This window comes from Stigmatopora nigra, chromosome 11, assembly GCF_051989575.1.
Source record: "Stigmatopora nigra isolate UIUO_SnigA chromosome 11, RoL_Snig_1.1, whole genome shotgun sequence".
In the NCBI taxonomy this organism is placed as follows: domain Eukaryota; kingdom Metazoa; phylum Chordata; class Actinopteri; order Syngnathiformes; family Syngnathidae; genus Stigmatopora; species Stigmatopora nigra.
This window is the reverse complement of record NC_135518.1, coordinates 3,495,494-3,522,171: the sequence shown is the minus strand read 5'-3', so window position 1 is coordinate 3,522,171 and position 26,678 is coordinate 3,495,494. Positions and strand designations below refer to the sequence as shown.

The window sequence follows — 26,678 nt, the reverse complement described above, 5'->3', positions numbered from 1 at the left end:
CAGTGTACAATGCATGTTTTTGGGATATGTGAGGAAATCGGAGTGCCTGGAGAAAAACCCACGTAGGCCCGAGGAGAACATGCAAACTCTACAAAGGTGGACCACACTGGAGTCAAACCCAGGACCCCAGAACTGTGATGTCTATGCGCTTAACACTCCTTTGCCACTCTGCCTGAGTTGAATACCATGATTAAAAAAATCTATTTTACAGTGTTATTGGGGGACAGAAACTGAATGTGTTCTTCATTCATTTTAACTTAAATAGATTTTGTTCCATTAACATTTTGCCAAATCATTAACTTAAAAAAATCTACATTTTGTGCATTCATAAAAAATATAAAGGAAAAAAAATATCAAAATCTAACATGCACGAGGGTGCCACAGCACGGTACAGCGGGCAACTGAGAATATGAAATAAATACATTAGAAATTGGGCTAAAAAGATCAACAGTTCAAGGCGATAAGTTCACGTGCCACAAAAGAGTACAACTTGAAAGTTAAATTCCATAATAAGAAGAACAAGAACTACTTGAGAGGCACCATTCACACTCACACTCATACCCCAAGGCAATTTAGAATGTCAAATCAGCCTACCATGCATAGCTTTGGAATGTGGGAGGAAACTGGACTACCCAAAGCAAACCCACACATTAAACATGCAAACTCCACACAGGTGGACACACCTGGAATTGAACCCAGGACTTCTAATATTCGCGTGTAAGGTGAATGATATAACCAATAAACTATGGAAACAACTACTATAACCAAACTTGGTAGCAGTCCCAACCGTTTGCCTACCCAGTGTACTGGTTGAAGAACAATTCAAATAACAAAACCCACTGTGCAATTTGTTTCCACCCAGGTTTGAACTGGGGACTTGTCACATTTAAGGCAAATGTGAAAACCACTACATTATGGAAACAACTCCTTCAACCAAATTTGGTAGAAAGTCCAACCGTTTCCCAATACTACAATGTACTGGTGGAAGAACAATTCAAATAACCAAACAGAAATTGTAATCTGTTTTCACCCAGTTTCAAAATGCAATCCTGTCGCATGTGAGGCGAACATGATAACCACTACGCTGTGGAAACAAGTCCTTCAAGTGAATTTGGTAGCAGGTCCAACAATTTACCATTTTTTTTATTGTAGAACAATTCAAATAACAAACTACATAATGCATTCTGTCCATTCAAAATCTGTTTCCACCCAGGTTCGAACTGGGGACCTTTCGCGTGTTAGGCGAATGTGATAACCACTACACTATGGAAACTGCATGTTCCATTAAGATTTGGTAGCAGGACCTACCAAATCCCTACACAGTGTACTGTTTGAGAAACAATTCAACTATCCAAACAAAAGCTGTTTCCACCCAGTTTCGAACCAGGGACCTTTCGCGTGTGAGGCGAATGTGATGACCACTACACTATGGAAACCACTTCTTCAAATGTAATTTGGTAGCAGGACCAACCAAATCCCTAGACAGTCTACTGCTTGAGGAACAATTCAACTATCCAAGCAAAAGCTGTTTCCACCCAGTTTCGAACTGGGGACCTTTCGCATGTGAGGCAAATGTGATAACCACTACACTATGGAAACTGCTTGTTGAATGAAAATTTGGGAGCAGGACCAACCAAATCCCTAGACAGTGTACTGCTTGAGGAACTATTCAACCATCCAAGCAAAAGCTGTTTCCAGCCAGGCTCAAACTGGGGATTTCTCACGTGTGAGGCGAATGTGATAACCACTACACTATGGAAACTGCTTGTTCAAACAAAATTTGGTAGCAGGCCCAACCAAATCCCTACACAGTGTACTGTTTGAGGAACAATTCAACTATCCAAGCAAAATCAGTTTCCACCCAGTATCGAACTGGGGACCTTTCGCGTGTGAGGCGAATGTGATAACCACTACACTATGGAAACTGCTTGTTCAAGTAAGATTTGGTAGCAGCACCTACCAAATCCCTACACAGTGTACCGCTTCAGGAACAATTCAACTATCCAAGCAAAATGTGTTTCCACCCAGTTTCGAACTGGGGACCTTTCGCGTGTGAGGCAAATGTGATAACCACTACACTATGGAAACTGCTTGTTCAATCAGAATTTGGTAGCAGGACCTACCAAATCCCTACACAGTGTACTGCTTGAGGAACTATTCAACTATCCAAGCAAAAGCTGTTTCCACCCAGTTTCGAACTGGGGACCTTTCGCGTGTGATGTGAATGTGACAACCACTACATTATGGAAACTGCTTGTCCAATCAAAATTTGGGAGCAGGACCTACCAAATCCCTACACAGTGTACTGCTTGAGGAACAATTCAACTATCCAAGCAAAAGCTGTTTCCACCCAGGCTCGAACTGGGGACCTTTCGCATGTGAGGCAAACGTGATTACCACTACACTATGGAAACTGCTTGTTCAACCAACATTTGGTAGCAGGACCTACCAAATTGCTACACAGTGTACTGCTTGAGGAACAATTCAACTATCCATGCAAAATCTGTTTCCACCCAGTTTCGAACTGGGGACCTTTCGCGTGTGAGGCGAATGTGATAACCACTACACTATGGAAACTGCTTGTTCCATTGAGATTTGGTAGCAGGACCTACCAAATCCCTACACAGTGTACTGTTTGAGGAACAATTCAACTATCCAAGCAAAAGCTGTTTCCACCCAGTTTCAAACTGGGGACCTTTCGCGTGTAAGGCGAACGTGATAACCACTACACTATGGAAACTGCTTGTTCAATCAGAATTTGGTAGCAGGACCTACCAAATCCCTACACAGTGTACTGTTTGAGAAACAATTCAACTATCCAAGCAAAATCTGTTTCCACCCAGTTTTGAACTGGGGACCTTTCGCGTGTTAGGCGAATGTGATAACCACAACACTATGGAAACTGCTTGTTCAGTTAAGATTTGGGAGCAGGACCTACCAAATCCCTACACAGTGTACTGTTTGAGGAACAATTCAACTGTCCAAGCAAAAGCTGTTTCCACCCAGGCTCGAACTGGGGACCTTTCGCGTGTGAGGCGAATGTGATAACCACTACACTATGGAACCCGCTTGTTCATCGATAATTTGGTAGCAGGACCTACCAAATCCATACAAAGTGTACAGCTTGAGGAACAATTAAACTATCCAAGCAAAAGCTGTTTCCACTCAGTTTTGAAATGGGGACCTTTCGCGAGTGAGGCGAATGTGATAACCACTACACTATGGAAACTGCTTGTTCAATCAGAATTTGGTAGCAGGACCTACCAAATCCCTACACAGTGTACTGTATGAGGAACAATTCAACTATCCAAGCAAAAGCTGTTTCCACCCAGTTTCGAACTGGAGACCTTTCGCGTGTGAGGCGAAGGTGATAACCACTACACTATGAAACCGCTTGTTCATCCAAAATTTGGTAGCAGGACCTACCAAATTCCTACACAGTGTACTGTTTGAGGAACAATTCAACTATCCAAGCAAAAGCTGTTTCCACCCAGTTTTGAACTGGGGACCTTTCGCGTGTAAGGCGAATGTGATAACCACTACACTATGGAAACTGCTTGTTTAATCAGAATTTGGTAGCAGGACCTACCAAATCCCTACACAGTGTACTGCTTGAGGAACTATTCAACTATCCAAGCAAAAGCTGTTTCCACCCAGTTTCGAACTGGGGACCTTTCGCGTGTGATGCGAATGTGATAACCACTACATTATGGAAACTGCTTGTCCAATCAAAATTTGGGAGCAGGACCTACCAAATCCCTACACAGTGTACTGCTTGAGGAACAATTCAACTATCCAAGCAAAAGCTGTTTCCACCCAGGCTCGAACTGGGGACCTTTCACATGTGAGGCGAATGTGATAACCACTACACTATGGAAACTGCTTGTTCAACCAACATTTGGTAGCAGGACCTACCAAATTGCTACACAGTGTACTGCTTGAGGAACAATTCAACTATCCATGCAAAATCTGTTTCCACCCAGTTTCGAACTGGGGACCTTTCGCGTGTATAGTGAATGTGATAACCACTACACTATGGAAACAACTCCTTCTACCAAAGTTCGGTGGCAGGCCCAACTGTAAACTGTAACTGATCCAATGTACTGCCTGAAGAACAATTTCAAATAACAAAACACCAAGTGAGTTCTGTTTGCATCCAGTTTTGAATTGATGACGTTTCGCGTGTGAGGTACACGTGATAAACACTACACTATGGAAACAAATACTGGAATTGTATTTAGTAGCAGCTACAACAATTTTGCGACCCAATGTACTGGTTGAAGAACAATTCAAATAACAAAAGCGTACGTATTCTGTTTCCACCCATTTTCAAACTGGACCCTTTAAGTGTGAGGCAAACATGATAACCACTATACTATGGAAACAACTCTTTCGCCAATTATGGTAGCAGACCCAACTAATTCCCGAGCCAATGTACGGCTTGAAAGAACAATTCAATGACAATGTGTATTCTGTTTCCACACAGTTTCAAACTAACAAGTGAATTTAATAACCACTACACTATGGAAACAATTACTTCAAACCAAATTTGGTAGCAGGTCCAAAATTTTTCCGACCCAGTGTACTGATTGAAGAAGAATTCATATAACAAAACCCATAGTGTAATTTGGTCCCACCCAGTTTCAAACTGGGGACCTTTCACGTGTAAGGCAAAATGTGAATATGAACAGCTACTAAGACTCAGCACTGAAGAAAAAAAAACAATTATTTTTATAAAGTTCATAAAAATGTGAAAATCCACACTTAAACTCAGTACTGAAGATATTTTAAAAATAGAATTCATAAAAATGTGAAAATCCACACTGAAACTCAGGACTGAAGATTTTTAAAAAAATAAAATTCATAAAAATGTGAAAATCCACACTAATACTCAGCGCTGAAGAAAAAATATAATAGGGGTAACCCTGCTTTGCATTTTTTTCAATTCTCATGGGGGTCCGACCCTCTTTTAACCGCGATAATCGAGGTATTACTACAATAATTATGTTTATTAGGTTCCATCTGTCGCCGATAGATGGCAGCAGCGAGAGATGCGCGTGTGCGGGTTTGTTGATGCTGAGGGAGCCTCTTGTGCATCAAAAACAGGCACAAAACAGAGAGACAGCCTCCAACTTCCTGCCTTATCCTTCCTCCGTCTCGCCTGGCTGCCTTGTGCCTCCTGTACGGCGGGGACTAGGGACTAGGTACTAGTCAGCTTCTTTGGAGCGCAGACTCGTGGAGTCGTCCGTCTTCCATGTGGGATTGTTCGTGGTTCGTACCTGGCGGAGCGAGCGTGCGAGTGTTTCGGCAGCAGCGACAGCAGCGGGAGCCGGCGCCGGGCCTCGGTGGCTTGCACCGGGCTCGGCCTTTTTCCATCACCCTAATCCCGGGAGGGGGTGGAGAAGCAGAAGCTGGAGCTGGAGCGGACGTCGCGGTCAGGATCGCCCCTTGGATGCAGCACTGTCGGCGATGGCTGTTCTCAAACTGGCCGACCAGGTAGTGCCACTAGCCGCCGCTAGCTTTAGCTCACCCGGGCATTCACTTTCACGGGCAAACGCGGCGTTTCTGACCACATTTGTATTTCTAATAATTCGGCATTTAATGGCATTGTTGCTGGAGTTACGGAAATAATGCGATGTTTCTGACCCGAATTCTGAAGCCCACATTGCCCAAATAGGAAGTAGAGGCGTTGCTTGCCTGGTTTTGCATTGGAATAAGTCATAAATCACATTTTGAAGTAAATTACATCTTGAGCATCCAAACACCAATTTGATGTTCTTCAAATGTTATCTTATTTCATCTATTTTTTGACTGATTTATCCTCACAAGGGTCGGGGGGCGGGGGTGCTGGAGCATATTCCAGCTGACTTGGGGCTAGAGGTGAGGGAAACCCCGAATTGGTGGCCAGCTGATAGCAGGGCACAAGTAGGCAAACAACCATTAACACACACACACATACCTAGGGGCAAACTAGAGTGTCAATCAGCCTACTATGCATGTCTTTGGCATGTGAGAGGAAATCAAAGTACCCAGAGAAAACCCACATATGCCCAGGGAGAACAAGCAATTGCAAACTCCACACGGGTTGACCGACCTAGATTTGAACCCAGGACCCCCACTGTGAGGCAGACACACTAACCACTCGGGTCACGGTGCCCCTTTATATATAAATACAGTGGTGGGCCGTCAGGGCCTTCAAGGCCTTCTCTGCTGGCCTAAGAAATATCTGAATCATATATTATATTTTGTCCATCAATACTTATTAAATAATTCCAAATTGTCTGTTAGCTTCCTTTCCCCCTGGTTGCACTGCTTCCAGATGTGTGTTTTCATATTGAAGCATTTAACCAATCACATTTCAGCCATTATTTGTTGCCCGGGTCAGAAATCTGCCTCAAGGCCTTCACAATCAGTTTTGCAGGCTCTGCTGCGTTAAACAGATATCGATAAGACTGTTGCTTTAACCAATCAGAATTCGATTTGACACCAAGGCCTTCTCACAGGCGTAGGGATACGTCATTGCCTTCTCGCACTTGCAGGGAAACGTCATCGCTTTCACCAACTATGATTGGCTAGTGATAGAGTAGGCGGACCAAAGCCAAAGTGAGCCAGCCAGAGATCGCAAACTCCACCCACAATGGCCAACGGAGGAAAACAAATGGATTTGGTTGCAAATATGCTGACAAAGCCATTTTCCAGACAGACTTTTCCAGAAAAAATGGACATCATTAAGAAAAGGCGGTCAACTCAAGCTTGATACAGCCGGGAAAAGGGTGTGTTCGCCACTTTCAGTCTGCTAACTACAAGCGCTACCCCTGGCTCACGGGCTCCGAGAAACACTGCAAATTATATTGCTCGGAGTGCTTGTTATTTGCTACCGATTGACATGGTGTTTGGAGCAACACTGGATTTGCAAATTTGACTTGTTTAACCAAAGCAGCAACGAGACACTAACGCACTGGGTGGAAACATATTTTGCTTGGATAGTTGAATTGTTCCTCAAGAAGTATACTGTGTAGGGATTTGGTAGGTCCTGCTACCACATTTTTATTGAAAAAACAGTTTCCATAGTGTAGTGGTTATCACATTCCCCTCACACGCGAAAGGTCCCCAGTTCGAAACTGGGTGGGAACAGATTTTGCTTGGATAGTTGAATTGTTCCTCAAACAGTACACTGTGTAGGGATTTGGTAGGTCCTGCCACCAATTCTTAATTGAAAAAGCAGTTTCCATAGTGTAGTGGTTATCACATTTGCCCAACATGCGAAAGGTCCTCAGTTCGAAACCGGGTGGAAACAGCTTTTGCTTGGATAGTTGAATTGTTTCTCAAACAGTACACTGTGTAGGGATTTGGTAGGTCCTGCTACCAAATCCTGATGGAACAAGCAGTTTCCATAGTGTAGTGGTTATCACATTCGCCTCACACGCGAAAGGTCCCCAGTTTGAAACCGGGTGGAAACAGCTTTTCCTTGGATAGTTGAATTGTTCCTCAAGCAGTACACTGTCTAGGGATTTGGTTGCTCCTGCTTCCAAATCTTAATTGAACATGCAGTTTCCATAGTGTAGTGGTTATCACGTTTGCCTCACACGCGAAAGGTCCCCAGTTCGAAACTGGGTGGAAACAGATTTTGCTTGGATAGTTGAATTATTTCTCAAACAGTACACTGTGTAGGGATTTGGTAGGTCCTGCTACCAAATCTAGATGGGACAAGCAGTTTCCATAGTGTAGTGGTTATCACATTTGCCTCACACGCGAAAGGTCCCCAGTTCGAAGCTGGGTGGAAACAGCTTTTGCTTGGATAGTTGAATTGTTCCTCAAGCAGTACACTGTCTAGGAATTTGGTTGCTCCTGCTTCCAAATCTCAATTGAACAAGCAGTTTCCATAGTGTAGTGGTTATCACGTTCGCCTCACATGCGAAAGGTCCCCAGTTCAAAACTGGGTGGAAACAGCTTTTGCTTGGATAGTTGAATTGTTTCTCAAACAGTACACTGTGTAGGGATTTGGTAGGTCCGGCTACCAATGCTTCATTGAGCAAGCATTTTCCATAGTGTAGTGGTTATCACATTTGCTTAACATGCGTAAGGTCCCCAGTTCGAAACTGGGTGGAAACAGCTTTTGCTTGGATAGTTGAATTGTTCCTCAAGCAGTACACTGTGTAGGGATTTGGTAGGTCCTGCTACCAAAGCTTCATTGAACAAGCAGTTTCCATAGTGTAGTGGTTATCACTTCGCCTAACACTCGAAAGGTCCCCAGTTCGAAACCGGGTGGAAACAGCTTTTGCTTGGATAGTTGAATTGTTCCTCAAGCAGTACACTGTGTAGGGATTTGGTAGGTCCTGCTACCAAAGCTTCATTGAACAAGCAGTTTCCATAGTGTAGTGGTTATCACATTCGCCTAACACGCGAAAGGTCCCCAGTTCAAAACCGGGTGGAAACAGCTTTTGCTTGGATAGTTGAATTGTTCCTCAAGCAGTACACTGTGTAGGGATTTGGTAGGTCCTGCTACCAAAGCTTCATTGAACAAGCAGTTTCCATAGTGTAGTGGTTATCACATTCGCCTAACACGCGAAAGGTCCCCAGTTCGAAACCGGGTGGAAACAGCTTTTGCTTGGATAGTTGAATTGTTCCTCAAGCAGTACACTGTGTAGGGATTTGGTAGGTCCTGCTACCAAAGCTTCATTGAACAAGCAGTTTCCATAGTGTAGTGGTTATCACATTCGCCTAACACGCGAAAGGTCCCCAGTTCGAAACCGGGTGGAAACAGCTTTTGCTTGGATAGTTGAATTGTTCCTCAAGCAGTACACTGTGTAGGGATTTGGTAGGTCCTGCTACCAAAGCTTCATTGAACAAGCAGTTTCCATAGTGTAGTGGTTATCACATTCGCCTAACACGCGAAAGGTCCCCAGTTCGAAACCGGGTGGAAACAGCTTTTGCTTGGATAGTTGAATTGTTCCTCAAGCAGTACACTGTGTAGGGATTTGGTAGGTCCTGCTACCAAAGCTTCATTGAACAAGCAGTTTCCATAGTGTAGTGGTTATCACATTCGCCTCACACGCGAAAGGTCCCCAGTTCGAAACCGGGTGGGAGCATCTTTTGCTTGGATAGTTGAATTGTTCCTCAAGCAGTACACTGTCTAGGGATTTGGTTGCTCCTGCTTCCAAATCTTAATTGAACAAGCAGTTTCCATAGTGTAGTGGTTATCAAGTTCGCCTCACACGCGAAAGGTCCCCTGTTCGAAACTGGGTGGAAAGAGATTTTGCTTGGATAGTTGAATTGTTCCTCAAGCAGTACACTGTGTAGGGATTTGGTAGGTCCTGCTACCAAAGCTTCATTGAACAAGCAGTTTCCATAGTGTAGTGGTTATCACATTCGCCTAACACGCGAAAGGTCCCCAGTTCGAAACCGGGTGGAAACAGCATTTGCTTGGATAGTTGAATTGTTCCTCAAGCAGTACACTGTGTAGGGATTTGGTAGGTCCTGCTACCAAAGCTTCATTGAACAAGCAGTTTCCATAGTGTAGTGGTTATCACATTCGCCTAACACGCGAAAGGTCCCCAGTTCGAAACCGGGTGGAAACAGCATTTGCTTGGATAGTTGAATTGTTTCTCAAACAGTACACTGTGTAGGGATTTGGTAGGTCCTGCTACCAAAGCTTCAATGAACAAGCAGTTTCCATAGTGTAGTGGTTATCACATTCGCCTAACACGCGAAAGGTCCCCAGTTCGGAACCGGGTGGAAACAGCTTTTGCTTGGATAGTTGAATTGTTTCTCAAACAGTACACTGTGTAGGGATTTGGTTGCTCCTGCTTCCAAATCTTAATTGAACAAGCAGTTTCCATAGTGTAGTGGTTATCACGTTCGCCTCACACGCGAAAGGTCCCCAGTTCGAAACTGGGTGGAAACAGATTTTGCTTGGATAGTTGAATTGTTTCTCAAACAGTACACTGTGTAGGGATTTGGTTGCTCCTGCTTCCAAATCTTAATTGAACAAGCAGTTTCCATAGTGTAGTGGTTATCACGTTCGCCTCACACGCGAAAGGTCCCCAGTTCGAAACTGGGTGGAAACAGATTTTGCTTGGATAGTTGAATTGTTCCTCAAGCAGTTCACTGTGTAGGGATTTGGTAGGTCCTGCTACCAAAGCTTCAATGAACAAGCAGTTTCCATAGTGTAGTGGTTATCACATTCGCCTAACACGCGAAAGGTCCCCAGTTCGAAACCGCGTGGAAACAGCTTTTGCTTGGATAGTTGAATTGTTTCTCAAGCAGTACACTGTCTAGGGATTTGGTTGCTCCTGCTTCCAAATCTTAATTGAACATGCAGTTTCCATAGTGTAGTGGTTATCACGTTTGCCTCACACGCGAAAGGTCCCCAGTTCGAAACTGGGTGGAAACAGATTTTGCTTGGATAGTTGAATTGTTTCTCAAACAGTACACTGTGTAGGGATTTGGTAGGTCCTGCTACCAAATCTAGATGGGACAAGCAGTTTCCATAGTGTAGTGGTTATCACATTTGCCTCACACGCGAAAGGTCCCCAGTTCGAAGCTGGGTGGAAACAGCTTTTGCTTGGATAGTTGAATTGTTCCTCAAGCAGTACACTGTCTAGGAATTTGGTTGCTCCTGCTTCCAAATCTCAATTGAACAAGCAGTTTCCATAGTGTAGTGGTTATCACGTTCGCCTCACATGCGAAAGGTCCCCAGTTCAAAACTGGGTGGAAACAGCTTTTGCTTGGATAGTTGAATTGTTTCTCAAACAGTACACTGTGTAGGGATTTGGTAGGTCCGGCTACCAATGCTTCATTGAGCAAGTATTTTCCATAGTGTAGTGGTTATCACATTTGCTTAACATGCGTAAGGTCCCCAGTTCGAAACTGGGTGGAAACAGCTTTTGCTTGGATAGTTGAATTGTTCCTCAAGCAGTACACTGTGTAGGGATTTGGTAGGTCCTGCTACCAAAGCTTCATTGAACAAGCAGTTTCCATAGTGTAGTGGTTATCACTTCGCCTAACACTCGAAAGGTCCCCAGTTCGAAACCGGGTGGAAACAGCTTTTGCTTGGATAGTTGAATTGTTCCTCAAGCAGTACACTGTGTAGGGATTTGGTAGGTCCTGCTACCAAAGTTTCATTGAATAAGCAGTTTCCATAGTGTAGTGGTTATCACATTCGCCTCACACGCGAAAGGTCCCCACTTCGAAACCGGGTGGGAGCATCTTTTGCTTGGATAGTTGAATTGTTCCTCAAGCAGTACACTGTCTAGGGATTTGGTTGCTCCTGCTTCCAAATCTTAATTGAACAAGCAGTTTCCATAGTGTAGTGGTTATCAAGTTCGCCTCACACGCGAAAGGTCCCCTGTTCGAAACTGGGTGGAAAGAGATTTTGCTTGGATAGTTGAATTGTTCCTCAAGCAGTACACTGTGTAGGGATTTGGTAGGTCCTGCTACCAAAGCTTCATTGAACAAGCAGTTTCCATAGTGTAGTGGTTATCACATTCGCCTAACACGCGAAAGGTCCCCAGTTCGAAACCGGGTGGAAACAGCTTTTGCTTGGATAGTTGAATTGTTTCTCAAACAGTACACTGTGTAGGGATTTGGTTGCTCCTGCTTCCAATTCTTAATTGAACAAGCAGTTTCCATAGTGTAGTGGTTATCACTTCGCCTAACACTCGAAAGGTCCCCAGTTCGAAACCGGGTGGAAACAGCATTTGCTTGGATAGTTGAATTGTTCCTCAAGCAGTACACTGTGTAGGGATTTGGTAGGTCCTGCTACCAAAGTTTCATTGAATAAGCAGTTTCCATAGTGTAGTGGTTATCACGTTCGCCTCACACGCGAAAGGTCCCCAGTTCGAAACTGGGTGGAAACAGATTTTGCTTGGATAGTTGAATTGTTTCTCAAACAGTACACTGTGTAGGGATTTGGTTGCTCCTGCTTCCAAATCTTAATTGAACATGCAGTTTCCATAGTGTAGTGGTTATCACGTTTGCCTCACACGCGAAAGGTCCCCAGTTCGAAACTGGGTGGAAACAGATTTTGCTTGGATAGTTGAATTGTTTCTCAAACAGTACACTGTGTAGGGATTTGGTAGGTCCTGCTACCAAATCTAGATGGGACAAGCAGTTTCCATAGTGTAGTGGTTATCACATTCGCCTCACACGCGAAAGATCCCCAGTTCGAAACTGGGTGGAAACAGATTTTGCTTGGATAGTTGAATTGTTCCTCAAGCAGTTCACTGTGTAGGGATTTGGTAGGTCCTGCTACCAAAGCTTCAATGAACAAGCAGTTTCCATAGTGTAGTGGTTATCACATTCGCCTAACACGCGAAAGGTCCCCAGTTCGAAACCGGGTGGAAACAGCTTTTGCTTGGATAGTTGAATTGTTTCTCAAACAGTACACTGTGTAGGGATTTGGTTGCTCCTGCTTCCAATTCTTAATTGAACAAGCAGTTTCCATAGTGTAGTGGTTATCACGTTCGCATCACACGCGAAAGGTCCCCAGTTCGAAACTGGGTGGAAACAGATTTTGCTTGGATAGTTGAATTGTTCCTCAAGCAGTTCACTGTGTAGGGATTTGGTAGGTCCTGCTACCAAAGCTTCAATGAACAAGCAGTTTCCATAGTGTAGTGGTTATCACATTCGCCTAACACGCGAAAGGTCCCCAGTTCGAAACCGCGTGGAAACAGCTTTTGCTTGGATAGTTGAATTGTTTCTCAAACAGTACACTGTGTAGGGATTTGGTTGCTCCTGCTTCCAAATCTTAATTGAACAAGCAGTTTCCATAGTGTAGTGGTTATCACGTTCGCCTCACACGCGAAAGGTCCCCAGTTCGAAACTGGGTGGAAACAGATTTTGCTTGGATAGTTGAATTGTTCCTCAAGCAGTTCACTGTGTAGGGATTTGGTAGGTCCTGCTACCAAAGCTTCAATGAACAAGCAGTTTCCATAGTGTAGTGGTTATCACATTCGCCCAACATGCGAAAGGTCCCCAGTTCGAAACCGGGTGGAAACAGCTTTTGCTTGGATAGTTGAATTGTTTCTCAAACAGTACACTGTGTAGGGATTTGGTAGGTCCTGCTACCAAAGCTTCATTGAGCAAGCAGTTTCCATAGTGTAGTGGTTATCACGTTCGCCTCACATGCGAAAGGTCCCCAGTTCGAAACTGGGTGGAAACAGATTTTGCTTGGATAGTTGAATTGTTCCTCAAGCGGTTCACTGTGTAGGGATTTGGTAGGTCCTGCTACCAAATCTTGATGGAACAAGCAGTTTCCATAGTGTAGTTGTTATCACGTTCGCCTCACACGCGAAAGGTTCCCAGTTCGAAACTGGGTGGAAACAGCTTTTGCTTGGATAGTTGAATTGTTCCTCAAGCAGTACACTGTCTAGGGATTTGGTTGCTCCTGCTTCCACAAGCAGTGGAACAAGCAGTTTCCATAGTGTAGTGGTTATCACATTCGCCCAACACACGGAAGGTCCCCAGTTCAAAACTGGGTGGAAACAGCTTTTGCTTGGATAGTTGAATTGTTTCTCAAACAGTACACTGTGTAGGAATTTGGTAGGTCCTGCTACCAAAGCTTCATTGAACAAGCAGTTTCCATAGTGTAGTTGTTATCACGTTCGCCTCACACGCGAAAGGTCCCCAGTTTGAAACTGGGTGGAAAGAGCTTTCGCTTGGATAGTTGAATTGTTCCTCAAGCAGTACACTGTGTAGGGATTTGGTAGGTCCTGCTACCAAAACTTCATTGAACAAGCAGTTTCCATAGTGTAGTGGTTATCACATTCGCCTCACATGCGAAAGGTCCCCAGTTTAAAACTGGGTGGAAACAGATTTTTCTAGGATAGTCGAATTGTTCCTCAAACAGTACACTGTGTGGGGATTTGGTAGGTCCTGCTACCAAATCTCAATGGAACATGCTGTTTCAATAGTGTAGTGGTTATCACATTCGCCTCACGCGCGAAAGGTCCCCAGTTCGAAACTGTGTGGAAACAGCTTTTGCTTGGATAATTGAATTGTTCCTCAAGCAGTACACTGTCTGCGGATTTGGTTGGTCCTGCTTCCCAATTTTCATTGGACAAGCAGTTTCCATAGTGTAGTGCTTATCACATTCGTCGAACACGCGAAAGGTCCCCTGTTCGAAACTGAGTGGAAATATTATAAGTTTTTGTTATTTGATTTGTAGTTCAAGCTGCACACTGGGTTGGGAAATGAATGGGTCTGTCACCAAATTTAATTGACACAATTGTTTCTATATGTACAGAAGAGGACTCAGTGCACCACCTTGAGGGGAGCCAGTGGTCAGTGTAATGGAAGAAGAGAAGTGGGGACCAAGTCTAACAGTTTGTGGTCGGTTGGTTCTTTATCCAGCAGCAGATAGAAGAGGATAGTAGTCCAGGGTGGGAGACTTTGTCAGCCAGAATGTCCTGTATTATAGTGTTGAAGGCTGAGCTCTAGTCAATGAAAAGCATCCTCCTGTAATTCCCATAGTGAAGTGGTTGTCATGTTTTTTAACACGTGAAAGTTTACCAGTTTGAAACTGGGTGGTTTTGTTTCTTCATTTTCAATTCACGAAAAAGCAAGAGGGTGGATGATGCACAGACAACGTATACGTGTATCCGTATTTGAACATTTTACTACAAGTTTTTATATAAATTTCCCCACTTAGAAATCATGGAGGGGTCTTAAATTTTATCGTAGCTGTATGTGCACTGTGTGAGAGATATTCTAAAAATAAAAATCCAGAAAAATCACAATGTACGATATTTAAAAAATGTATTTGTGTGTTACAGCTTGTTGCTTAGAGTCCTTGTCAAAAATCATGTGTCTATTACGCAGGCACGCAGGCAAACCGGGGGTACTTGTGTTTCCATTACAGAGGAAATTCCTTATGTGTTGCAGCGTCATCATCTGCAACAGGACAGGAATAACTTGTATTTTTATCTTTAACGTAACTTCAAATCGCGGGAACTTCCTGCTATTCTCAGACAGCATGAAAATGCCTGATAACGGGACTCCTCAGTTCAGCAGATTTTTTTCTTCTTCTTGGGCTTTAGTGGCAATTACACAGATATCATTTCGTGTTTACGCATCCATTTAATAAAACAGTCCAGGAAAGCTGTTGCTCCAGGCATGCTTCCATAGTTGCAATACTGCAGGAAGCACAGGAAGTCATTGGCCTGGGAGTTGTGGAGAGGGTTGTTAAATTAACCCTGGGGTGCGGGGGGTCAATGACATGAGCCAACTAGGCTGCCTTTCAGGCCTTTGAAGAAATGTGGACAAGGCATTTCGTTTTATTGGATTGGATTAGATTGGATAACTTTATTCATTCCGTATCCGGGAAATTTCTTTGTCGCAGTAGCAAGAGGGTGAGGATGCAGAAATAGGAAAGGCATTTTACACATAAATAGATAGTTAATAGTAAGGTAATAAATAAATACATTAATAAATATATAAATAGATATAATACATAAAATGGGCTGAGCTGTACAAAACAGTTGACTTAACATGCCATGCTGTCTTTCATTATTAAAATAAATGAGACATTTTAAAGTCCATTACTATTTGAAGAAACTAACCATAGTATTTAAAAACAACAATTTTCATAAAGTTTTCATTTTGATTTAGACATGTTTATTTATTTGTTTGTTCATTTAATTTACTCATCAAAACACCCATTATCACAACGACAAAGGCCTATTGTATAAAGAGTTGGCCAAAATTAATACAGTTGAACCTCTAGATACAAAATGATCAGGTTCCAGACGTCTTTTCATAGTTTGGATTTTTCACAAAGTAGGGTTGGGTGGCCCAGTGAATGAGTGGTAGTGCATTGACCTAAATTGTAGGAGGCCTGGTTTCAAATCCTGGTCATTCCACCTGTGTGGGGTTAGTATGTTCTCTTGTGTGGGTTTCCTTTGGGTACTATTGATCTGCCAAATTTGGTGGCAATTGGGTTATGTTAAGTTCTCCAAAAAGCCAATTTAGTTTTCTACAAATGTTCATTTTTCCTTTAGAACAGGGCCAAGTCCGGTCCCTAAGAGCCCTTCCCTATCCAGTCTGTTTTCCCTCTGTCCCTCCTCTACCACACCTGAATCAAATGATCAAATCATCAGCAAGCTGTCCAGAAGCTTCATACCGATCCCGATCATTTGATTCAGGTGTGGTAGAGGAGGGATAGATGGAAAACAGACTGGATACGGGGCTCTCGAAGACCCCTACGATAGGCAATTGATGGATTATTTGCTTTCGCTCAGTGCAGTCTGTCAGTCAGCAGTCATAAGGCACTGTCACATGTTCATAGGGAAGGAAGCATGAGAAAATAAGGTGAAAAGAAGAGGAAGTGGTTTATTGGTGAGTTTGAAAGAAGAAGTGAAATGATCACCCACACTTCCTAGCTGTCATTTCTCAGAAAATCTAGCAAACAGGAAGTTAGACAAGAAGTCAAGTTTGACTGTGAACATTCAGGTTAACATTTACTTTAAATATTCTATTTATTTGAGTTTGAGATTTGTTGATTTTATTGAGTGAAGTTTCAAAACATAGGCCCCAGCACCACATTGCGACCTTTGTGAGAATAAGCGGTATAGAGAATGAATGAATGGACAAATACTAAAGTTGAAAAAGTACTAAAACTTATTAGCAGATGTATTGGCACTACTGCTCCCTTGTGTTGAAGAAAAAAACTTCAAAACAAAATCAAAACACGTTTAACAATCTGTGTCAAATGATTTGCTGTCATTATACTCGATTAGTGATAGGCTATACAATGACTTTAGATCGATAAGGATTTTGACATTTGTTGATGTCATGAAATAGAAAGATTGTGAAAAGGTTTGAGCAATTGTTGTGAATCTACGGCTTGCGACCCATATATGGCTCTTTTAATGAGTACACCTGGCTTTAGTGTTGTTGTTCATTGCCTTTTACTTTTAAATTAATTGCATGTATTTATTAAAAACTGCACATTTAAATCATGTTCATAAAACTCTTGCTATTTTTTAGGGTTTTATGTAGATTAAAAAAAATTTTATATGAAGGAATGTGTAATTTAGTATAAAAATCTATTTAAAATGATGAAAAAAAATCAAGAATTTTTTTATGAAAGTTACTGCAGATGCATGGAAAAATTACATAGTGATAATAACATGAAAGTGCAGTACTACAGGACTGAAGGCCTCTATTTACTTCATGTTTGACATCTAAGAATGAAAATAGGGGCTTCACGGACAAAAGTCCCCTGTGGCACATATTCACACATAAGCCCCCACACACACAATGATATATTGACTGACAAAAAATGTTGGGTGGCAAATATTCCCAATGTGAACTGTAAGCTATTGTGGTTTAAGGACATTTTTGTTGTCCTGGAAAGTTTTCACACACACAGCCATGCTTTCTCTATCAAGAAAATGCACATTTGTGTCAACATGTGTCTATTGTCTGTCCCGTCTCTACAGCCTCCTCTCATCCAGGCCATCTTTAGCGGAGATCCTGAGGAGATTCGAATGCTCATATACAAGTCTGAAGACATCAATGTTCTGGTGAGGACAATTTCTGGTGCTACTTTAGCTTGAACTGAAAGCATTTGGACAATTGTCTACTTCCACCTACATTCTTTTAGGCCACAAAAAACAGATTTCATTAAAAAGGTCATGTTGAAATTGTAGTGATAGCGCAAACAGAGTAGTGTTCCCTCGGTTATCGCGGTTAATGGGGACCGGGGCCACCCGCGATAAGTGAATTTCCGCGAAGTAGGGATTCCCCTTCAAAAATGCTTAATTTGAATTTAATTAAAAAAAAATATATATATATTTTTTAATTAAAAAAAAATGTTTTACCCCCCGTATACAGTACACCATATAGAATACGGGTAGAGAGAGTGAAATTCATGTTATAACAAAAAAAACCTGTAAAATATGTTGTTTCAATGGAATATTTGTATTTTATTTTTTTCCCAAAAAAATCCGCGAAGCTCTGAGTCCGCGGTAGCTGAACCTTGAAGTTGCGGGGGAACACTGTAGTTGTTCATGTAAAAGTAATATGTTGCTATTCAAAAAAATGGACCAAAATCCCCACAAATACACTAGCACTGAAATAAAAAAAAACAACATATTGCAATAAGAATAAGAAAATATTATTGTATTCATTTTCTGTACCACTCATTGATAGTTTCATTAATAATTACTCTTCTCGCTAATTATCAATCACTGCAGGCAGACATCTTATTCAATTATTGACATTTAATTAAATAATTAGTATCTCTGGTAAACAACCTTATAAGGGAAGATACATCAAGACTTCCTCTCCATCACAAGGTTGGCAGGGGGTGCTGGACTCCATTCCTGCTGACTCTAAAAGGCGGACTGCACCCTAGACTGGTCGCCAGTCAGCTGTAGGGCACACATGAAGACAGACAACATAATTAGACAAATCTGTACTATGATTTGATTAATTGGATAAGGGACAGCATATATTAATGAACATATTTATATTTATGTTAATGACCATCTCAGTAGGGTCGCGGGGGGTTGCTGGGTTGAAAACACGCTACTTCTAGATCATATCTCATTTTATGCCAAAATACGATACGTTCCAAAAATAGCCATATCAAGCGCTAATGCAGATTATCGGATCGGGACATCACTAATCATGAATTCAGTGTACAGTGAATACAGTCACTGTAGTACAGTTTTGTATCATACATACTCAAATTTACTATAGTAAATATGTTTGACTTTTTCGTGCTTCTTTTGGAACATATACCATTTAGTTTTATTTGTATTTAGTCTCCTCTATTTTGCTCGTTTTTCTGTTTTTCTCATGAAATCTTACTATTCAAAGCAGTCAACCAGTCAAACAAAAAAGTATAATATTTATTCTATAGAGGAAAAGACAAAAGCCAAGTACGCATAGTAACACGCCTCATACTGACATCTGATTGTACTGAAAGTTTAATATGTTATTTCTTTTATTGTTTTTGATTCCGTGATTTCTTACGGACCAACAATGCCACTTTTTAAGAATCACATTGGATAACTTTATTCTTTATTCATCCTGTATTTGGGAAATTACATTGTGGCAGTAGCAAGAGGGTGATTAGACAGAACTGCAAAGCAAAAGCACAAAGTACAAAGCAAATCAAAGTAATGGAATCCTCAAATCTATAAAACATAAAAGCAGCAAAAACACAAAAACGAACAGGAGTGGACGGTGCTACCACTTAAACAGCGCCATTTTGGTTGCGGTAGCTGAATCGGACTCGAAAAGACGTTGTAAAGTTGGACAAAAACTGGAACCACACAGAACAGTAAAGCAAAAAAGCAAAAGCGCAAAGTACAAACCAATGACTGTTAATGAAACCTTTAGACTTGTCTTCTTTCCTCAGGATGCAGAAAAACGTACGCCCCTGCATGCAGCAACCTTTCTGCGCGATGCTGAAATTACAGAACTCCTTATCCTCTCCGGTAGGAAAACCTTTTCATCCTTCATCCTTTTTGCTCATTTCACCTGTCATTTTTGAGTTCTTTTGAAGTTTTGTGTTGAAAATGTTCCACACCCGTTTGCCCGCACTACGTGACATTACCAACTGCATAAGTTTCTTATGTGCAGGTGCCCGCGTCAACGCCAAGGACAACATGTGGCTCACCCCCTTGCATCGTGCCGTGGCCTCACGCAGCGAGGTAACCGCATATAAATTTCCTAGGCTGAGAAGAGCGCTGTGCCATGCACACATGTTGAGATAAACAGAATGGAATGAGTCAGGGCATTGGATTTTAATGACATAGCAAAGATGTTTTGAGGGTTTGAATCTAAACACGAAATCTGAATCAGTCATGGACTATCAACAAAGTTCATTACAGTGTTCCCTCAGTCATCGCAGTTAATGGGGACTGGGACCTCCCGCGATAAGTGAATTGCCGCGAAGTAGGGATTCCCCTTCAAAAATGCTTGATTTGAATTTAATTCCAAAAAAAATTTTTTTTTTAGTTATTATTATTATTTTTTTATCCCCCTGTGTACAGTACATCATATAGAATGAGGGTAGAGAGAGTGAAATTCATGTTTTAACAAAAAAAACCTGTAAAATATGTTGTCTCAATGTAATATTTGTATTTTTTTTCCCCCCAAAAAATCCGCGAAGCTCTGAGTCCGCGGTGGCTGAATCGCAAAGTAGCGAGGGAACACTGTACCGTGAAAATTTCCTTTATAAAATGTAAAGGGCAGTATTAATTGATGTTGGGCTCATAATATGGGGATCTCATACCTGTCAACGTATATGTTTTTCATGTATTTTAAGTTTTTTGATCATTTCAAATTGTGTACGCTGCATAACAACTTTTGTATGGGTTTTTTTATGTGCCGTATTTACTTGCATATTAATCGGACCCGTATAAGACGCTCCCTTAAAATTGACTTAAAATTCTTGAATGTTACAAATTCTTGCGTATACTACACCGTTTACTGATTCAAAAATTTCAGCCCAATTTTCATGGTTTTGATAGGTGTAGTACCCCCTGAATTTGCAATTATTGCTTTAAACACAGGTAGAAATAGTTAGACAGGTCAGTTGTTGTTATCTTCGCAATAATTTATAACTTTAACACTTTTAGCATGTGACCCTCTCTCATTCATAAAAAAATGCACCGCTCCGCCCGGTGCTCGTAGAGACATTTCACGAGGGAGTTGCAACCAGAAAGTCAGTGCCCATGATATTCTTATGAGCAGCCTCTCGCGTCGGCTGTATGGTCGTATATCAAAATTTGTCTCGTATCTCAAGATAAATATTTGCCCGTAATTTTACGTGTATCTCAAATTGCTTGTATTTCGAGGTATTACTGTACTTTGGCCAAGTATTAAGTAATATTTGGACATTCAAAATTTGGTGGAAATAGTGTAGTGGTTATCACATTTGCCTCACACGTGAAAGGTCCCCAGTTTGAAACTGGGTGGAAACAGCTTTTGCTTGGATAGTTGAATTGTTCCTCAAGCAGTACACTGTATAGGGATTTGGTAGGTCCTGCTACCAAATCTCAATTGAACAAGCAGTTTCCATAGTGTAGTGGTTATCACATTCGCCTCACACGCGAAAGGTCCCCAGTTCGAAACTGGGTGGAAACAGATTTTGCTTGGATAGTTGAATTGTTCCTCAAACAGTACACTGTGTAGGGATTTGTTTGGTCCTGCTACCAAATTTCATTTGAAGAAGTGGTCTCCATAGTGTAGTGGTTATCACGTTCGCCTCACACGCGAAAGGTCCCCAGTTCGAAACTGGGTGGAAACAGCTTTTGCTTGGATAGTTGAATTGTTCCTCAAGCTGTACACTGTCTAGGGATTCTGTTGGTCCTGCTACCAAATCCTAATTGAACAAGTAGTTTCCATAGTGTAGTGGTTATCACATTCACCTCACACGCGAAAGGTCCCCAGTTCGAAACTGGGTGGAAACAGCTTTTGCTTGGATAGTTGAATTGTTCCTCAAGCAGTACACTGTCTTGGGATTTGGTTGGCCCTGCTTCCAAATTGTCATTGGGCAAGCAGTTTCCATAGTGTAGTGGTTATCACATTCGCCTAACACGCGAAAGGTCCCCAGTTCGAAACTGGGTGGAAACAGCTTTTGCTTGGATAGTTGAATTGTTCCTCAAGCAGTACACTGTGTAGGGATTTGGTTGGTCCTGCTACCAAATGTCTTTTGAAGGAGTGGTTTCCATAGTGTAGTGGTTATCACATTCGCCTAACACGCGAAAGGTCCCCAGTTCGATTCTGGGTGGAAACAGCTTTTGCTTGGATAGTTGAATTGTTTCTCAAACAGTACACTGTGTAGGGATTTGGTAGGTTCTGCTACCAAATCTTAATTGAACAAGCAGTTTCCATAGTGTAGTGGTTATCACATTCGCCTCACACGCGAAAGGTCCCCAGTCCGAAACTGGGTGGAAACAGATTTAGCTTGGATAGTTGAATTGTTCCTCAAACAGTACACTGTGTAGGGATTTGTTTGGTCCTGCTACCAAATTTCATTTGAAGAAGCGGTCTCCTTAGTGTAGTGGTTATCACATTCGCCTCACACGCGAAAAGTCCCCAGTTCGAAACTGGGTGGAAACAGCTTTTGCTTGGATAGTTGAATAGTTCCTCAGCAGTACACTGTGTAGGGATTTGGTAGGTCCTGCTACCAAATTTTGATTGAACAAGCAGTTTCCATAGTGTAGTGTTTATCACATTCGCCTCACACGCGAAAGGTCCCCAGTTCGAAACTGGGTGGAAACAGCTTTTGCTTGGATAGTTGAATAGTTCCTCAAGCAGTACACTGTGTAGGCATTTGGTAGGTCCTGCTACCAAATTTTGATTGAACAAGTAGTTTCCATAGTGTAGTGGTTATCACATTCGCTTTACACGCGAAAGGTCCCCAGTTCGAAACTGGGTGGAAACAGCTTTTGCTTGGATAGTTGAATTGTTCCTCAAGCAGTACACTGTCTTGGGATTTGGTTGGTCCTGCTTCCAAATTGTCATTGGGCAAGCAGTTTCCATAGTGTAGTGGTTATCACATTCGCCTAACACGCGAAAGGTCCCCAGTTCGAAACTGGGTGGAAACAGCTTTTGCTTGGATAGTTGAATTGTTCCTCAAACAGTACACTGTGTAGGGATTTGTTTGGTCCTGCTGCCAAATTTCATTTGAAGAAGCGGTCTCCATAGTGTAGTGGTTATCACATTCGCCTCACTCGCGAAAGGTCCCCAGTTCGAAACTGGGTGGAAACAGCTTTTGCTTGGATAGTTGAATAGTTCCTCAAGCAGTACACTGTGTAGGGATTTGTTTGGTACTGCTACCAAATTTCATTTGAAGAAGCGGTCTCCATAGTGTAGTGGTTATCACATTCGCCTCACACGCGAAAAGTCCCCAGTTCGAAACTGGGTGGAAACAGCTTTTGCTTGGATAGTTGAATAGTTCCTCAGCAGTACACTGTGTAGGGATTTGGTAGGTCCTGCTACCAAATTTTGATTGAACAAGCAGTTTCCATAGTGTAGTGGTTATCACATTCGCCTCACACGCGAAAGGTCCCCAGTTCGAAACTGGGTGGAAACAGCTTTTGCTTGGATAGTTGAATAGTTCCTCAAGCAGTACACTGTGTAGGCATTTGGTAGGTCCTGCTACCAAATTTTGATTGAACATGTAGTTTCCATAGTGTAGTGGTTATCACATTCGCCTCACACGCGAAAGGTCCCCAGTTCGAAACTGGGTGGAAACAGGTTTTTGCTTGGTTAGTTGAATAGTTCCTCAAGCAGTACACTGTGTAGGCATTTGGTAGGTCCTGCTACCAAATTTTGATTGAACAAGTCGTTTCCATAGTGTAGTGGTTATCACATTCGCCTCACACGCGAAAGGTCCCCAGTTCGAAACTGGGTGGAAACAGGTTTTTGCTTGGATAGTTGAATTGTTCCTCAACAAGCAGTTTCCATAGTGTAGTGGTTATCATATTCTTCTAACATGCGAAAGGTCCCCTGTTTGAAACTGGGTGGAAACATAATACCTTTTGTTATTTGATATGTAGTTCAAGCTGTACACTGGGTTGGGAAATGAATGGGCATGTCACCAAATTTAATTGCCGCAATTGTTTCAAGATTCTGTTGGGCCTGCTACCAAATCCAACAGACAGTTTCTATAGTGTAGTGGTTCTCGCATTCACTTTGCACGTGAAAGGTCCCCAGTTTGAAACTGGGTGGAAACAGAATTACTGTACTATGGCCAAGTATTAAGTAATATTTGGACATTCAAAATTTGGTGGAAATACATGACTGAATGAGTAAATGTCATCTTGACAAAATGTCCAGAAAAGGTAACCCATGAGCCCTGCCATTCTTGCACATTACATAATAGTCTATAAGAGTGCCTATGAAAATGCTTTGAGTTTTGATAGATGCAAAGATAGATGATAAAGAGCCACAATGTTAAATAAGTTCAGAGTGCCAAAAAAAGCCTTTTCCTATAGGTTGGCTTCCTTGAGTTTTAACTCAGCCTAAAAACGATAAATAAAATAAACAAAAAATGAATATGAAATCAGTGAATAGGTGAAGACATGGAAGGAAGTAATGCTCGAATTTTCCATGCAGGAGGCTGTGCGAGTGTTAATCCGCCATTCGGCCGATGTCAACGCTCGCGACAAAAATTGGCAGACGCCGCTCCACGTGGCTGCTGCTAACAACGCGCTGCGCTGCGCCGAGATCATCATCCCGCTGCTGAGCAGCGTGAACGTTTCGGATCGCGGTGGGCGTACCGCCTTGCACCATGCTGCGCTTAATGGCCACACAGAGGTACTGCGCACACCTGAGACCACTTTGTTCTTTAGCCTTTTATTTTTTGCTGCTTCTGTTGATGTCATCATTGGATTAGCATCGATAGTGTGATGCTAAAATGTTTTGTATTGCTGTAAAAAAGGGTTGTGATCAAGTGTTTTGGTACTATCATTGTGTGTCAGATGGTGAACCTCCTCCTCGCCAAAGGAGCCAACATCAACGCTTTTGATAAGAAGGATGGACGAGCAATGCACTGGGCCGCTTTCATGGGTAAGATCTTACACTAGCCAAAAAAATGAAGGTTCTGTAGCTATAGAGAACTGTTTTGAGTAGATTCTTTGAACATACTGTGATCCTTTTTCACTTTGCGGCTTCACAACATCGCAGAGTTTTTTCCTGGACCAAAAAAAGTTCATAAAAAGGTGAAAATCAACGCTGAAACTCGCACATGGAAGTCACTCCCCCATCTTCCGCTTGAAAAAAATCGATGGCAGTGGGCGGTGGCCATCATTTTTATTTGAAAATAGAGCTTTGTGAGTCCCGTGCGATCTTACGCCGTGGCGCTTATTAAAAAATAAAACTTATCCAAGGCGTTGGCCGGGCCTTTTGCGGCCCGTGCCTGTGGCGTCGACCGGGGCTTTGGCGGACCCTACTCGCAGCGTCGGGCCGGGGCTTCGGAGTCCCATGCCCGTGTCAGAAAGTGAAAAAAAATTGAACTGTGTGAGTCAAAGAGCTACACCATGCAGTAATTTGCCAAAACAGACAGACACACACGCAAAAACACACAATTATTAACACTTTCTTCCCCTTACTTATTGTTTGTTTTTATAAGCTTCTGGCAAACTTTGGTGTCTTATAAAAGAGAATAATAATAAGAGAAACATGAAATGAGACAAAGAGCCACAGTCTACACAAAATATGATAAGAAGCAAAGAGCTACATTCATCTGTGTATGCATTACATTGTAGATTTAGAGAATACCAAATACCTATTTTAAAGATCAAATTTCCAGTGCTGTGTTGTGCTTTTCGACAGGTCACTTGGATGTGGTGTGTCTTCTGGTGAGTCAAGGGGCGGAGATCTGCTGTAAAGACAAGCGAGGTTACACGCCACTGCATACGGCGGCGTCTAGTGGACAGATATTAGTGGTGAAGCATCTGCTCAACCTAGCCCTGGAGGTGCCGACTGTTCCTTCAGCGTTTCTCATCAACCGAATGTTCCAAATAATTGGTACTGGTGTTTTCTTGCCGACAGATCGATGACTCCAATGCCTTCGGCAACACGCCGCTACACATAGCGTGTTTCAATGGCCAGGATGCTGTCGTCAGTGAACTAATTGACTACGGCGCAAATGTCAGCCAGGCAAATAACAAAGGCTTCACGCCGCTACACTTTGCTGCTGCTTCCACGCACGGAGCATTGTGTCTGGAATTCCTGGTCAACAACGGCGCAGATGTCAACGTGCAGGTGCAATGGACCACTTGGCTTGTTTTTTAATTTTTTTTCATAGGGTCCAAGCACCCTTACGTGCGAAGGGTTTTATTGTTCTTCTAAAGCAAGGGTGGCCAAATCCGGTCCTCGAGAGCCCCTATCCAGTCTGTTTTCCATGTCTCCCTCCACCAACAACCACCTGAATCAAATAATTGGGATTGGTATGAAGCTTCTGGACAGCTTGCTGATGAGTTGATCATTTGATTCAGGTGTGCTAGAGGAGGGAGATTTGGAGAACAGACGGGATAGAGCAGTGGTCTCAAACCAGTCCTCAAAGGGCCGCAGTGGGTGCAGGTTTTCATTCCAACTCAACAAGGATACCTTGTGCAAGTGCAATCAGTTAATTAAAGTCAGGTGCTACTGATTTTAGAAGACACCTGATTGGTTAAAATGTCGGCACTGGATAGGTTGGAACAAAAACCGGAACCCGTTGCGGCCCTATGTAGAATTAGTTTGAGACCACTAGTATTGAGGCTCTTGGGGACCGGACTTGGCCACCCCTGTTCTAAAGGTAAAATGATCATTCGTAGAAAACTAAATTGCCTTTTTGGAGAACTTAACATAACCCAATTTCCACCAAATTTCATAGATTAATAGATCAACTTGAACTAGTACTCCTCATATTGGGGACCAAGCTCCGCCACGAGTACACAATTTTTACTGACTAACTGGGGGAAAAAATCACGGGGAAAAAATGCAATGCCCCGCCCAGTACTCATAGATACAGTTAAACGAGGAGACCTCATTCATAACCTGATTGTTTCCTTCCTGCAGAGTCGAGACGGGAAAAGTCCTCTCCACATGACGGCGGTGCATGGTCGCTTCACTCGCTCTCAAACACTTATCCAGAATGGTGAGATGTCTGTCGGATGTGCTTTTGAAAGTTGAAAACACAGCAGTCATTTTTATCTAGAGTGTGATTT

At 42.5% G+C, this 26,678-nt stretch overlaps 1 protein-coding gene and 63 non-coding genes across 65 annotated transcripts in view; 50 read left to right on the top strand and 14 right to left on the bottom strand.

Moving 5' to 3' along the window:
* Positions 1–1,200: 1,200 nt before the first annotated feature.
* trnav-aac (transfer RNA valine (anticodon AAC)) lies at positions 1,201–1,273 on the bottom strand. Its single transcript has one exon. It is a non-coding gene; the product is annotated as a tRNA-Val (tRNA).
* A 90-nt stretch (positions 1,274–1,363) lies between these two features.
* On the bottom strand, positions 1,364–1,436 carry trnav-cac (transfer RNA valine (anticodon CAC)). The gene has a single exon. It is a non-coding gene; the product is annotated as a tRNA-Val (tRNA).
* Positions 1,437–1,526: 90 nt separating this feature from the next.
* Positions 1,527–1,599, bottom strand: trnav-cac (transfer RNA valine (anticodon CAC)). Its single transcript has one exon. It is a non-coding gene; the product is annotated as a tRNA-Val (tRNA).
* A 253-nt stretch (positions 1,600–1,852) lies between these two features.
* Positions 1,853–1,925, bottom strand: trnav-cac (transfer RNA valine (anticodon CAC)). Its single transcript has one exon. It is a non-coding gene; the product is annotated as a tRNA-Val (tRNA).
* Positions 1,926–2,015: 90 nt separating this feature from the next.
* Positions 2,016–2,088, bottom strand: trnav-cac (transfer RNA valine (anticodon CAC)). The gene has a single exon. It is a non-coding gene; the product is annotated as a tRNA-Val (tRNA).
* A 253-nt stretch (positions 2,089–2,341) lies between these two features.
* trnav-cac (transfer RNA valine (anticodon CAC)) lies at positions 2,342–2,414 on the bottom strand. Its single transcript has one exon. It is a non-coding gene; the product is annotated as a tRNA-Val (tRNA).
* A 90-nt stretch (positions 2,415–2,504) lies between these two features.
* Positions 2,505–2,577, bottom strand: trnav-cac (transfer RNA valine (anticodon CAC)). Its single transcript has one exon. It is a non-coding gene; the product is annotated as a tRNA-Val (tRNA).
* A 90-nt stretch (positions 2,578–2,667) lies between these two features.
* trnav-uac (transfer RNA valine (anticodon UAC)) lies at positions 2,668–2,740 on the bottom strand. The gene has a single exon. It is a non-coding gene; the product is annotated as a tRNA-Val (tRNA).
* Positions 2,741–2,830: 90 nt separating this feature from the next.
* On the bottom strand, positions 2,831–2,903 carry trnav-aac (transfer RNA valine (anticodon AAC)). Its single transcript has one exon. It is a non-coding gene; the product is annotated as a tRNA-Val (tRNA).
* Positions 2,904–2,993: 90 nt separating this feature from the next.
* Positions 2,994–3,066, bottom strand: trnav-cac (transfer RNA valine (anticodon CAC)). The gene has a single exon. It is a non-coding gene; the product is annotated as a tRNA-Val (tRNA).
* Positions 3,067–3,481: 415 nt separating this feature from the next.
* trnav-uac (transfer RNA valine (anticodon UAC)) lies at positions 3,482–3,554 on the bottom strand. The gene has a single exon. It is a non-coding gene; the product is annotated as a tRNA-Val (tRNA).
* Positions 3,555–3,644: 90 nt separating this feature from the next.
* Positions 3,645–3,717, bottom strand: trnav-cac (transfer RNA valine (anticodon CAC)). Its single transcript has one exon. It is a non-coding gene; the product is annotated as a tRNA-Val (tRNA).
* A 90-nt stretch (positions 3,718–3,807) lies between these two features.
* trnav-cac (transfer RNA valine (anticodon CAC)) lies at positions 3,808–3,880 on the bottom strand. Its single transcript has one exon. It is a non-coding gene; the product is annotated as a tRNA-Val (tRNA).
* Positions 3,881–3,970: 90 nt separating this feature from the next.
* On the bottom strand, positions 3,971–4,043 carry trnav-uac (transfer RNA valine (anticodon UAC)). The gene has a single exon. It is a non-coding gene; the product is annotated as a tRNA-Val (tRNA).
* A 3,018-nt stretch (positions 4,044–7,061) lies between these two features.
* Positions 7,062–7,134, top strand: trnav-cac (transfer RNA valine (anticodon CAC)). The gene has a single exon. It is a non-coding gene; the product is annotated as a tRNA-Val (tRNA).
* A 90-nt stretch (positions 7,135–7,224) lies between these two features.
* Positions 7,225–7,297, top strand: trnav-aac (transfer RNA valine (anticodon AAC)). The gene has a single exon. It is a non-coding gene; the product is annotated as a tRNA-Val (tRNA).
* Positions 7,298–7,387: 90 nt separating this feature from the next.
* trnav-cac (transfer RNA valine (anticodon CAC)) lies at positions 7,388–7,460 on the top strand. The gene has a single exon. It is a non-coding gene; the product is annotated as a tRNA-Val (tRNA).
* A 90-nt stretch (positions 7,461–7,550) lies between these two features.
* trnav-cac (transfer RNA valine (anticodon CAC)) lies at positions 7,551–7,623 on the top strand. The gene has a single exon. It is a non-coding gene; the product is annotated as a tRNA-Val (tRNA).
* A 90-nt stretch (positions 7,624–7,713) lies between these two features.
* trnav-cac (transfer RNA valine (anticodon CAC)) lies at positions 7,714–7,786 on the top strand. Its single transcript has one exon. It is a non-coding gene; the product is annotated as a tRNA-Val (tRNA).
* A 90-nt stretch (positions 7,787–7,876) lies between these two features.
* trnav-cac (transfer RNA valine (anticodon CAC)) lies at positions 7,877–7,949 on the top strand. The gene has a single exon. It is a non-coding gene; the product is annotated as a tRNA-Val (tRNA).
* Positions 7,950–8,364: 415 nt separating this feature from the next.
* Positions 8,365–8,437, top strand: trnav-aac (transfer RNA valine (anticodon AAC)). Its single transcript has one exon. It is a non-coding gene; the product is annotated as a tRNA-Val (tRNA).
* Positions 8,438–8,527: 90 nt separating this feature from the next.
* On the top strand, positions 8,528–8,600 carry trnav-aac (transfer RNA valine (anticodon AAC)). Its single transcript has one exon. It is a non-coding gene; the product is annotated as a tRNA-Val (tRNA).
* Positions 8,601–8,690: 90 nt separating this feature from the next.
* trnav-aac (transfer RNA valine (anticodon AAC)) lies at positions 8,691–8,763 on the top strand. Its single transcript has one exon. It is a non-coding gene; the product is annotated as a tRNA-Val (tRNA).
* A 90-nt stretch (positions 8,764–8,853) lies between these two features.
* On the top strand, positions 8,854–8,926 carry trnav-aac (transfer RNA valine (anticodon AAC)). Its single transcript has one exon. It is a non-coding gene; the product is annotated as a tRNA-Val (tRNA).
* Positions 8,927–9,016: 90 nt separating this feature from the next.
* On the top strand, positions 9,017–9,089 carry trnav-cac (transfer RNA valine (anticodon CAC)). The gene has a single exon. It is a non-coding gene; the product is annotated as a tRNA-Val (tRNA).
* Positions 9,090–9,342: 253 nt separating this feature from the next.
* On the top strand, positions 9,343–9,415 carry trnav-aac (transfer RNA valine (anticodon AAC)). The gene has a single exon. It is a non-coding gene; the product is annotated as a tRNA-Val (tRNA).
* Positions 9,416–9,505: 90 nt separating this feature from the next.
* On the top strand, positions 9,506–9,578 carry trnav-aac (transfer RNA valine (anticodon AAC)). Its single transcript has one exon. It is a non-coding gene; the product is annotated as a tRNA-Val (tRNA).
* A 90-nt stretch (positions 9,579–9,668) lies between these two features.
* On the top strand, positions 9,669–9,741 carry trnav-aac (transfer RNA valine (anticodon AAC)). Its single transcript has one exon. It is a non-coding gene; the product is annotated as a tRNA-Val (tRNA).
* A 90-nt stretch (positions 9,742–9,831) lies between these two features.
* trnav-cac (transfer RNA valine (anticodon CAC)) lies at positions 9,832–9,904 on the top strand. The gene has a single exon. It is a non-coding gene; the product is annotated as a tRNA-Val (tRNA).
* Positions 9,905–9,994: 90 nt separating this feature from the next.
* trnav-cac (transfer RNA valine (anticodon CAC)) lies at positions 9,995–10,067 on the top strand. The gene has a single exon. It is a non-coding gene; the product is annotated as a tRNA-Val (tRNA).
* Positions 10,068–10,157: 90 nt separating this feature from the next.
* On the top strand, positions 10,158–10,230 carry trnav-aac (transfer RNA valine (anticodon AAC)). Its single transcript has one exon. It is a non-coding gene; the product is annotated as a tRNA-Val (tRNA).
* Positions 10,231–10,320: 90 nt separating this feature from the next.
* On the top strand, positions 10,321–10,393 carry trnav-cac (transfer RNA valine (anticodon CAC)). Its single transcript has one exon. It is a non-coding gene; the product is annotated as a tRNA-Val (tRNA).
* A 90-nt stretch (positions 10,394–10,483) lies between these two features.
* On the top strand, positions 10,484–10,556 carry trnav-cac (transfer RNA valine (anticodon CAC)). Its single transcript has one exon. It is a non-coding gene; the product is annotated as a tRNA-Val (tRNA).
* Positions 10,557–10,646: 90 nt separating this feature from the next.
* trnav-cac (transfer RNA valine (anticodon CAC)) lies at positions 10,647–10,719 on the top strand. The gene has a single exon. It is a non-coding gene; the product is annotated as a tRNA-Val (tRNA).
* A 415-nt stretch (positions 10,720–11,134) lies between these two features.
* On the top strand, positions 11,135–11,207 carry trnav-cac (transfer RNA valine (anticodon CAC)). The gene has a single exon. It is a non-coding gene; the product is annotated as a tRNA-Val (tRNA).
* Positions 11,208–11,460: 253 nt separating this feature from the next.
* trnav-aac (transfer RNA valine (anticodon AAC)) lies at positions 11,461–11,533 on the top strand. Its single transcript has one exon. It is a non-coding gene; the product is annotated as a tRNA-Val (tRNA).
* Positions 11,534–11,785: 252 nt separating this feature from the next.
* trnav-cac (transfer RNA valine (anticodon CAC)) lies at positions 11,786–11,858 on the top strand. The gene has a single exon. It is a non-coding gene; the product is annotated as a tRNA-Val (tRNA).
* Positions 11,859–11,948: 90 nt separating this feature from the next.
* Positions 11,949–12,021, top strand: trnav-cac (transfer RNA valine (anticodon CAC)). Its single transcript has one exon. It is a non-coding gene; the product is annotated as a tRNA-Val (tRNA).
* Positions 12,022–12,111: 90 nt separating this feature from the next.
* On the top strand, positions 12,112–12,184 carry trnav-cac (transfer RNA valine (anticodon CAC)). Its single transcript has one exon. It is a non-coding gene; the product is annotated as a tRNA-Val (tRNA).
* A 90-nt stretch (positions 12,185–12,274) lies between these two features.
* trnav-aac (transfer RNA valine (anticodon AAC)) lies at positions 12,275–12,347 on the top strand. The gene has a single exon. It is a non-coding gene; the product is annotated as a tRNA-Val (tRNA).
* Positions 12,348–12,437: 90 nt separating this feature from the next.
* Positions 12,438–12,510, top strand: trnav-cac (transfer RNA valine (anticodon CAC)). Its single transcript has one exon. It is a non-coding gene; the product is annotated as a tRNA-Val (tRNA).
* Positions 12,511–12,600: 90 nt separating this feature from the next.
* Positions 12,601–12,673, top strand: trnav-aac (transfer RNA valine (anticodon AAC)). The gene has a single exon. It is a non-coding gene; the product is annotated as a tRNA-Val (tRNA).
* A 90-nt stretch (positions 12,674–12,763) lies between these two features.
* On the top strand, positions 12,764–12,836 carry trnav-cac (transfer RNA valine (anticodon CAC)). The gene has a single exon. It is a non-coding gene; the product is annotated as a tRNA-Val (tRNA).
* Positions 12,837–12,926: 90 nt separating this feature from the next.
* trnav-aac (transfer RNA valine (anticodon AAC)) lies at positions 12,927–12,999 on the top strand. The gene has a single exon. It is a non-coding gene; the product is annotated as a tRNA-Val (tRNA).
* A 90-nt stretch (positions 13,000–13,089) lies between these two features.
* trnav-cac (transfer RNA valine (anticodon CAC)) lies at positions 13,090–13,162 on the top strand. The gene has a single exon. It is a non-coding gene; the product is annotated as a tRNA-Val (tRNA).
* A 90-nt stretch (positions 13,163–13,252) lies between these two features.
* Positions 13,253–13,325, top strand: trnav-cac (transfer RNA valine (anticodon CAC)). The gene has a single exon. It is a non-coding gene; the product is annotated as a tRNA-Val (tRNA).
* An 89-nt stretch (positions 13,326–13,414) lies between these two features.
* trnav-aac (transfer RNA valine (anticodon AAC)) lies at positions 13,415–13,487 on the top strand. The gene has a single exon. It is a non-coding gene; the product is annotated as a tRNA-Val (tRNA).
* A 253-nt stretch (positions 13,488–13,740) lies between these two features.
* On the top strand, positions 13,741–13,813 carry trnav-cac (transfer RNA valine (anticodon CAC)). Its single transcript has one exon. It is a non-coding gene; the product is annotated as a tRNA-Val (tRNA).
* A 90-nt stretch (positions 13,814–13,903) lies between these two features.
* On the top strand, positions 13,904–13,976 carry trnav-cac (transfer RNA valine (anticodon CAC)). The gene has a single exon. It is a non-coding gene; the product is annotated as a tRNA-Val (tRNA).
* A 3,498-nt stretch (positions 13,977–17,474) lies between these two features.
* The window catches only part of ankrd44 (ankyrin repeat domain 44), a 32,747-nt gene continuing 23,543 nt past the window's right edge, over positions 17,475–26,678 (top strand). The window contains exons 1-8 of one of the 2 annotated variants that reach the window (XM_077727963.1): positions 17,475–17,525; positions 19,370–19,448; positions 19,594–19,664; positions 24,082–24,282; positions 24,447–24,534; positions 25,300–25,442; positions 25,519–25,731; positions 26,530–26,608. In XM_077727963.1, coding sequence (XP_077584089.1) covers positions 17,490–17,525; positions 19,370–19,448; positions 19,594–19,664; positions 24,082–24,282; positions 24,447–24,534; positions 25,300–25,442; positions 25,519–25,731; positions 26,530–26,608 — 910 coding nt within the window. In that variant the 5' untranslated portion in view covers positions 17,475–17,489. Of the gene's footprint in view, positions 17,526–19,369; positions 19,449–19,593; positions 19,665–24,081; positions 24,283–24,446; positions 24,535–25,299; positions 25,443–25,518; positions 25,732–26,529; positions 26,609–26,678 lie in introns of those variants that run through there. The other variant, XM_077727962.1, reaches the window with a different exon arrangement.
* Positions 21,030–21,102, top strand: trnav-cac (transfer RNA valine (anticodon CAC)). The gene has a single exon. It is a non-coding gene; the product is annotated as a tRNA-Val (tRNA).
* Positions 21,193–21,265, top strand: trnav-cac (transfer RNA valine (anticodon CAC)). The gene has a single exon. It is a non-coding gene; the product is annotated as a tRNA-Val (tRNA).
* Positions 21,356–21,428, top strand: trnav-cac (transfer RNA valine (anticodon CAC)). The gene has a single exon. It is a non-coding gene; the product is annotated as a tRNA-Val (tRNA).
* trnav-aac (transfer RNA valine (anticodon AAC)) lies at positions 21,519–21,591 on the top strand. The gene has a single exon. It is a non-coding gene; the product is annotated as a tRNA-Val (tRNA).
* On the top strand, positions 21,682–21,754 carry trnav-aac (transfer RNA valine (anticodon AAC)). Its single transcript has one exon. It is a non-coding gene; the product is annotated as a tRNA-Val (tRNA).
* trnav-cac (transfer RNA valine (anticodon CAC)) lies at positions 21,845–21,917 on the top strand. The gene has a single exon. It is a non-coding gene; the product is annotated as a tRNA-Val (tRNA).
* trnav-cac (transfer RNA valine (anticodon CAC)) lies at positions 22,170–22,242 on the top strand. Its single transcript has one exon. It is a non-coding gene; the product is annotated as a tRNA-Val (tRNA).
* On the top strand, positions 22,333–22,405 carry trnav-uac (transfer RNA valine (anticodon UAC)). The gene has a single exon. It is a non-coding gene; the product is annotated as a tRNA-Val (tRNA).
* Positions 22,496–22,568, top strand: trnav-aac (transfer RNA valine (anticodon AAC)). The gene has a single exon. It is a non-coding gene; the product is annotated as a tRNA-Val (tRNA).
* trnav-cac (transfer RNA valine (anticodon CAC)) lies at positions 22,659–22,731 on the top strand. The gene has a single exon. It is a non-coding gene; the product is annotated as a tRNA-Val (tRNA).
* On the top strand, positions 22,822–22,894 carry trnav-cac (transfer RNA valine (anticodon CAC)). Its single transcript has one exon. It is a non-coding gene; the product is annotated as a tRNA-Val (tRNA).
* Positions 22,984–23,056, top strand: trnav-cac (transfer RNA valine (anticodon CAC)). Its single transcript has one exon. It is a non-coding gene; the product is annotated as a tRNA-Val (tRNA).
* On the top strand, positions 23,147–23,219 carry trnav-cac (transfer RNA valine (anticodon CAC)). Its single transcript has one exon. It is a non-coding gene; the product is annotated as a tRNA-Val (tRNA).
* On the top strand, positions 23,311–23,383 carry trnav-cac (transfer RNA valine (anticodon CAC)). The gene has a single exon. It is a non-coding gene; the product is annotated as a tRNA-Val (tRNA).